The 8,244-nt window shown below is 38.9% G+C and overlaps 1 protein-coding gene across 1 annotated transcript in view; it reads right to left on the bottom strand.

The window, feature by feature from the left end:
- Nucleotides 1-1,670: 1,670 nt before the first annotated feature.
- Nucleotides 1,671-8,244, bottom strand: part of ASTN1 (astrotactin 1) — a 278,216-nt gene continuing 271,642 nt past the window's right edge. Inside the window, exon 22 of the mRNA XM_027868478.1 lies at nucleotides 1,671-2,192. Coding sequence (XP_027724279.1) covers nucleotides 1,955-2,192 — 238 coding nt within the window. The 3' untranslated portion in view covers nucleotides 1,671-1,954. The remainder of the gene's footprint in view (nucleotides 2,193-8,244) is intronic.

Raw genomic sequence — 8,244 nt, forward strand, 5'->3', positions numbered from 1 at the left:
AAGTTCAATTTACAGACATATACGTGGAACTATAGAACCACCTATAGAGCTGGTGCTCTAGAACAATGAGAGACATTCAAGAGTGGTGGAATGATGGAGGGTTAACAGTGCACTCTGACTCTTTCATCAGCCACCTCCAAAGGTCCCTCAGGAGAACAGTACCCAGAGGATCAGTCTTGGGCTGACCTCTATGGAACCTGTGGCAATCCCCTGAGAGTCACCCTGCGGGGAACAGATTTCTAGAATCACCTGAATTTCAAGTTTGGAGGGTGAGTGAACACATCTCAACTGCTCTCGCAAAGGTCAAACTCTACCTTAATTCAATGCCTGGCCTCACCAAACTTTTACTCCTTTCCCCAACGTCCTCATGTCCTTTCAGGTAAGGAGTATAAGGCCAAAGGCAGTGAAGCTTGGAGTACTGAACATGTTGTTTGAAGTACTGAAGTATTTGGAGTATTGAAGCTTGAACATTTGGGATGGCATCTGAGGGAGACAGCATAGACCGAATGTCACCCTAAGGGGCCTTCAGTGAAAGTTCACAATAGAATCTATTCTCATAGGGAGCAGGGTGTCAACTATGACAGCCCTTGAACTTCCATCATGCTTCCCTAGTTGAAATCTCTGTGCTGCCTGGCCCCATCTGGTAGTGGGGGGACACCTTCACTGAAGTCCTTGCCCCCTGAAAGGTCATCAAGAGAAAAGATCTGCAAGATTAGTAGGGGAAAAATAGTTAGAAGTTTTTTTACAAGTATTTTGCAAGCTAAAACACTGACATGAAGGAAATTAACCCCTCCTATGATTATCAGGTGAACACTGAGTCCATAGGTGGGGGTGGGCATGGTAAGAAGACTAAAGAGAACCTGATAATTTGGCCTGCTATAGACAAAATGCCAAAACAAAACAGATTTCTCTCTGGCCTGAAAATATTCATGCTGGAACCAGTGTTGCAGGAGATAACCAAGAAAGGAACAATTTTTTGCCCCAATTTTTCTGCCCCAATGGAAAAGACATAATTCCATACAGCAGAATATCTATCTGAAGGGGATCTTCTTACCAGAGAATTGGAAAAAGATCCACTTGTCCAGGGGAGTTTACATTTAGTCCTTCCTGGATGCAAAAAAAAAATGGCCAGAAGTTCTGAAGGTCCCCTTCTATATACTATGATGCATGGAAACAATGGCAGATCTCACCTTGAAAGAGAAATGCCCTAAAGTTTCTAACGTAGTGATGAGGCAGAGGAAATAAAGAAAAATGGGAGAGATGGACAGCAGCCTCTCTCCAGATAAGGTTTTTTTTTTCAATTCTCCTCTCAGCCCCAATTCTATAGGTATAGCTCACTTACAATCTGTTTATCAAGGAATGAATGGGGGATAGAGGAGGTGGCCGTTATTTGCCCCCCTCTTGCCCCATTGGCACCTTTGTGAAAATCAGGAGCTCTGTGGTGGGTGAATTCAAACCCATCCTTTGTCATAGTTGACACATCTATACCACACTACAGAATATATATGCTTGGTAAATCTACTTGACTGAACTCTTAGCCCTTTCTCTGAGTATATCCCTCTGAATATGGGACAGGAGGGAGACACGGTGAGGAGCATGGGGTTCAGACAGAGGGAGAAAAGGAAGCCTGTGCATGATAGATTTTTCATCTGGCGCATGGAGCAGTTTGATGAAACTCTTAGAAAAGTGAGTGAAACAAATCAACGACAACAATAAAAATCCTAAAGAAATACCTCAAAGGAACAAAACCTCAGACCGGCAAGGTCATGCTGAAGAAGAATTTCATACCAAAGAAGTCCTGCCGAGAGCAATGAACATGGCTCCCTGGTTTATGCTATTCTGCCTTTGGAGGTTTCAGTAGTCCATTAAAAAAAAGTTTAATCAACAAACCAACCCAAAAGTCCTTCCTCCCTCCTGCTTAGTCTTGGTGGACCCCTGCAGGCACCCTGAATCTCTAGTTATCTTTGTTATCTCCATAATCATTGTACAGGACACCGAGCATCTGCTCCTCACAGGTTTTCTTGAGGTCTCGGCTAAGTTCTGACCACTCCAGTCCATAAGGTTTGATTTCCCGATAGCGGCAGGCCAAGTACTTGATTGAGGTGCGCTGTAGGCTTATCTTGGGTTCCTGGAGGAGGCCATTGCACCAGTTGCTGAGGTCTCCAAGTTGGGAGAGGATGAGTCCAGCTTTCCTGTGGGCCAAACATGAAGATGATAGATTGGTGAGCCAGTTAAAGGGACAAGAAGACACAAGGCAAAGAGCAAAAAGATGGAAGGAAAAATGGAGAAAATGAATAAAACAGAGTGCAGAGAGCAGAGATGTATAACAGAGGTTGGCAATATGGTATAATGGAAAAAGGAGGTACAGAAACAAAATGAAATAATGAAAGAGAAGTAATATGAATGAGCACACATACACACACACACACAAAAGAAACAATGAATAACGGGTTTTCAAGGACAAAAATAAACGAGTCTCTTAATCTGTAAGAGAACAGACTATGTGTGTCCATGAATAAAAGCTGGCTTGGATTGATCAGTCAATTCAGAAAGACATTAAAAAATTCAAATAACCAAGACATTTTTATTTATGCTATGATTCTCTCTCTTTCTTTTCTTTTTTTTCCTTTTTAGGCAATTGGGGTTAAGTGACTAGCCCAGGGTCACACAGTGAGTAAGTGTCAAGTGATTGGTCTGAGGTCGGATTTGAACTCAGGTCCTCCTGACTTCAAGGCTGGTGCTCTATCCACTGTGCCATCTAGCTGCCCCTGATTCTCTCTCTTTCCAGAAGAAAAAAAAAATAAAACAAACAAAACATCTGGAGTGATAGAAGTTGTCACATTTCAGTAGTTTTTAACTTTGGATAAAGGCATTGAACTGGATGTAAAGCTGCCCATGGATTCAATGATACAGATGCTGAAACAATAAATTGTAACGTGAGGAGGATAAGTATACACACAATAATATGACTGGCTCACACTTATATTACACTTTTCCAAAACACACCTCTTTGGACCCATCACCTCATTAACCTTCCAAGGTGGAGTCATGCTTCTTACTTCTACATATCCCTGAGGGCTAGTTAGAAGGCTACATTAATCTGATTTAAACCTCAGATTTAAATAACTAGAAATTTGCTCTGCCTTCCAGTACTAAGATTCTGCGTTTCTGGAGTCAAAGAGAAAGTATATTAGTGGTGGGACATCACTCCTATGAGAGAAGAACAAAGTTGGGGATCATGACCCCAGAGACCTCAATGTAGTATGCTCATAGCCTTCCTCAAAAGTAAAGGAACATTTGATCACTGAAACTTCCTTGAGGGGAGATGACCATACAGGTAACTTCCTGGCCTACTGTCCAATGAAACTAGACCAAAGCTGCAATAGTCTTTGTGGATGCATTTATCTTTCTCTGAAGCAACCTTTTTCTGCTGAGTCCTTATGGGATATATCTAACATAATATAATAAGTCCTTAGATCTCAAATCCTCCACTTCACTAAGTCAGGATCAGAAATATAAGAAAGCAAGAGGATCATCCCACTCAATGGTCAGCATTTTTTAAAGTTAAGCGGACAGTGAAAGGAAAGTTCAGGAAGGGATAAGACCTCAGTTTGGCATAGATAGGATGGTGACAGAGAGAAGGTAGAACTACTCAAAGGATCACAGAAGATGAGAGCTGGAAGGAACCTCTGGAGTCATTTAGTGTAACCATATCTGACTACTAATCCTCTCTGCCCTTGATTGAAACCCTCTATTAAGTGGGGATCTCCTGAGGCCACCCACTCAATTTTTGGGTAACTAATATTTAGCAAGGTTTTTCTTGTCCTTACATTGAACCAAAATTATTCCCAGTTCTCTCTTCTGGTCCAAGTCAGATCAAATTGAATTCTTCTACAATACTATAACCCTTCACATTCCAACTCTTTCTTCCCTTTTCCTTGCTAAATATCTCCAATTCCCTCCATCCACATTATGTGGTATGGTACTTAGGCTTCTTAACTTCCTGGTTTTCCCTCTTTAGATTAACAATTCTCTTCTTTTTCTTCTTCTATATGGCACTAACAACTAAACAAATAATCTATCTATGATGTGACTAGGGCAGAGTACAATGGAATTACTACCTCTCTTGCTCTGCAAATTATATCTCTCAATGTAATCTAAAATCATATCCTTTTCTTCTTTCTTTCCTTCCTTCCTTCCTTTCTTCCTTTCCTTCCTTGCTTAATGTTTTTCTTCCTTTTTTTCTTTATTTTTCCTCTTTAAGGAATAGCATGTGATGGTGGGGTTATGGCGCTCTGCTGACTTATACCAGTTTGCAATCCCAGATTTTGAGTTGACACTGCTCTATAACCATTTCTTGCCATCTCATACTTCTGAAATTGAATTTTTTAACCAAGTGTATGTCCTTACATTTATCTCCATTAAATTCTGTCTTATTAGATTTTGCCCATCATTCTAGGACACAGATTTTTATTTTGGATTCTGTCAAAGTATTACCCATCTCTCCCAGTTTTGTGTTATCTTTAATCTGATAAGCATACCAACTATTCATTTATATAAATGATTGATTAAAATGCTCAAAAGACCAGGACTATGGACATATTCCTGACATACTCCACAATAAACCACTCTCCAAGTTGATATCAAGGTATTAATAATTACTCTTTAGGATTAGTTTCTTAATTACTTCCACATCCACATCCACATGGTGCTATTTTCTTATATTTCAATTTTCTCCACAAGGGAATTTTGAAAGGCTTTGCCAAATTCTTTACTGATGTATAGAGAAACTTTGTCTGTTTCGTCCTTCTGGTTTACCAGTCAAGTAACCCATAAAAATAGGAAATGAGGCTAGTGTGTCATGATTTCTTCTTAATAAGGTCATCCCAACTCTCAGTGATCACTGCTTCTTTTCTTAAGATAATCATAAACTAGCCCTTTTTGTAACTTTGCCAGGAACTGAAGTGAAGTTCATTAGCTTGTAATTTCGAAATTGGATTCCCTTCCCTTTTTAGTCTAGTTTCATTGGACAGTAAAAGTTACCCATATGGTCATGTCCCCTCAAGGAAGGCCTTTAGCCTTCACTAGTCTTACAGCACCACTCTTGTTCTCCATGATCTCTTACTAGACTAGAAGTTCTTTGAGTGCAGGGACTGTCTTTCTTTTTTGCATTTGGATCCCTGGTGTTTAGCAAAGTGCCTGGCATGTAGTAAGTGTTTAATAAATGTTTAGTATTTATTTTAGTACTTATGATGGTTTCAGACAACAAATGACAGTGGCTCAGCAATCATATCTTCCTATTCCTTCTAGTACCCCAGGATAGAATTTATCCAGGCCTGATGATTTTCATCTCTCTAAGCCTTGAGTTCCTAATCTGCAACATGATGAAGTAAATACCATCTACCTCACAGGACTGATGTAAGGATCAAATAAAATGGCACATGTAAAGCACTTTGCAAACCTTAGTACATTTAATATACATTAGTTATTATTAATAAAGATTCTTAATAATGATATGTTATTATTATTGGCAACAAAGGGAATATTATTTACTTAATTATCTCAGGTTTCAACTGCCTATAACCCAATTTCTGCTCCACCTTTTCCAGTCCCAAAATCATTCTTCTTTGGAGGGAAACAAACAACAGAAATATGGTTTTCTTCACTCTGCATTTCCTTCCATCTCCTGTTAATATCATTCCATTTCCCCTAAATAGCAATCCTATCCCTTCTTTGATCCTTTACTTTTTCTCAACATAGCTCAACAAAATTATTTATGTTATTCTCAGCCTCCTTCCCCAGGCTTAACTCACTGTAAGTTTTAACTCTCTGGATGCTATTTTTGCACAACTGCATCATGCTTTTGTATTCAAGCTATGCTATCCAACCTTATTTCCAATTCCTTTAGTCTTTTGCTCAAACTAAATCAGTTTATGAATTCTCTGTACCACCACATCAGTCTTTTCAGACAGATCTTCTCCCCTTTTCATTATTACAATTGTTTTGGATTGTACCTGATGAATTTAAGTGTTGACAGCTTCTTACTTGGAGATGACTTCCCCTGTAGAATTTTAACCCACATGATCCTCCTGATTTTCTCTAAACTCATTTAAAGCTCCTCTCTCCAAATCTAATGTGTGTACTGGATTATGTTAGAATGTACCACACATTCTAAGACAGAGCATTTAATTTGCCCCCAAGCTTCCTATATTTCTTTGGCAACTAGTATCTTCTTGGTAGGCAGAATCATGTTGGGAATTACAGTTCTCCCAGCCACTACATCCACCTTTTGAAAGAACAAAAAAAGATCATCAAGGTTAGTGAAGAATTTATTAGTTATTCCACTGTTTTTTCTTCCACAAAGACAGATCTAATAGATGTTCAGATAATCAGAATTCACCATTATACTGTGTTACAGATATACTTGCGATATGCTTCCTGAATGCATTGTTTATTTCCTCCTCCTGACCAGGTGGTCTATAGTATGCCCCACAACCATGCCATTTTTTTCACCTTCTCCTCCTGATCTTCACCAATATATTCTTCACCTCTTATGCATATTTCTTCTTGGTATACAATGTTACTGCGCACCCTAACCCCAATCTTTATCTGTTCTTTCACTGTTAAATAATATGATGCACCCTTCCAGTGCCTCATTCCACTCATGAGCTCAATTTTGCCAAGACTCAGTGATATCTATTAACTCATGTTTGCTTCCTTGTTTATTTCCCATACTCTGTGCATTTGTGCTTACGGGGTTTTGTTTCCTATATCTTCACTGCCATTCTTTTTCTATGTTGTAACTGCTATTTTCTATGGTATCTAACTTGATAGAGCTATGTAGGCAGTGTTTCCCTTCTCCCTCCCCCTCCCTTTTTTAGTTCCTTCCTTGCTCTAAGAAAAGTTCAGCCTGTGAGTTATAGTACAATAAAGGGGGAAAGGGAGTAATTGAAATGCCAGAACAGACCTCCATGAGTTCAAGCCACCAGACCTAATTAAACTTTATTCTATGATAATGAAGAAATTTATGAATGTAATTAGTGAGCCACTCTCAGTGATCTTTAAGGAATCAAGATAGATGAATACTACAGCAATTTACCAGAATTTACCAAACTATAGGTGGGATTATTGTTCTTGGAATAATTATAGAATGGATTACAAAAGGAAGTTTTATGAGCACTTAAGGAAAAAAAATAATCTCTATGAGCTAACATAAAAAACAAATCATTTGGTCAACACCATTTTTAAAAAAATATGGTTAAAAACAGGAAAAAGTTAAAGGTGTAGATATGGTTGGATTTCAGTGAGTAATCTGGTGAAGTCTCTCCTAAAACTCTAAAATTCATTGGGACAGGATGGGAAATTCATGGACAAAATAAAGCTAGGAAGGATAGCTAACAGATTATATGAGAGAATCAAGATCCACAAGGACCTTGACAGACTGGGATAATGAGCTGAGGTAAACAAGATTTAATTTAATAGGAAGAGATAAATATAAAGTTCTGCACTTGGGTTCAAAAAATCTGCACAAGCAAAGGTTAGTGAAAAATTGACTAGAAAGCAGTTAATATGAAAAAAATGCAGGTATGAAGGCAATGAGAATTGAAAGCCTTATGTGAGTCTGCTGAGCAATACGGCACACAGGACAAGAAGAGTTTGGATTCCTTTTGGCAATATTCAGTGGTTTCCTTTTATTTACATGATAAAGCAAAACTTCCAAGTGTCACTCTTGGTGCCCTCCATATGTTGGGTCCAACCTATCTCTCATACTTCCGCCCTTCTAGTTTCCACCAAATTAAACTCCTAGTTGATTCCTGATTTCATCCTGCATTCTCCTGTCTCCATGGATTTTTACTCATTCTGTCCATGATGCCTTGGACATGTTAATCCCTACCTTTTGAAATCCTCTTTTTCTGTGGCTTTGCCAAAGTAGATACTTCATTAATGTTTGTTGAATTCTGCAAGTTGCATTAATAAAATTTTGGTGTCCATACTGAAGCATGTGACGGTGTTGTTGTACTCTGAGGACCACAGACCACAGCAGATGTATGATGTCCATTTTTAGGGTCACACAATAGAATGACTGCTAAGGAGGTGATGTGGGGTACTTGGTGTAAGGTTACTCTGATTGTGAGGGGCCAGAAACCATGGCATATGAATATTGCTTAAAAGAATTTGTTTTCTCTGAAGAAGACTGGTGTGTGTGTGTGTGTGTGTGTGTGTGTGTGTGTGTGTGTGTGTGTG

This window comes from Vombatus ursinus, unplaced genomic scaffold (genome assembly GCF_900497805.2).
Source record: "Vombatus ursinus unplaced genomic scaffold, bare-nosed wombat genome assembly UNPS02014789.1, whole genome shotgun sequence".
Lineage (NCBI taxonomy): Eukaryota > Metazoa > Chordata > Mammalia > Diprotodontia > Vombatidae > Vombatus > Vombatus ursinus.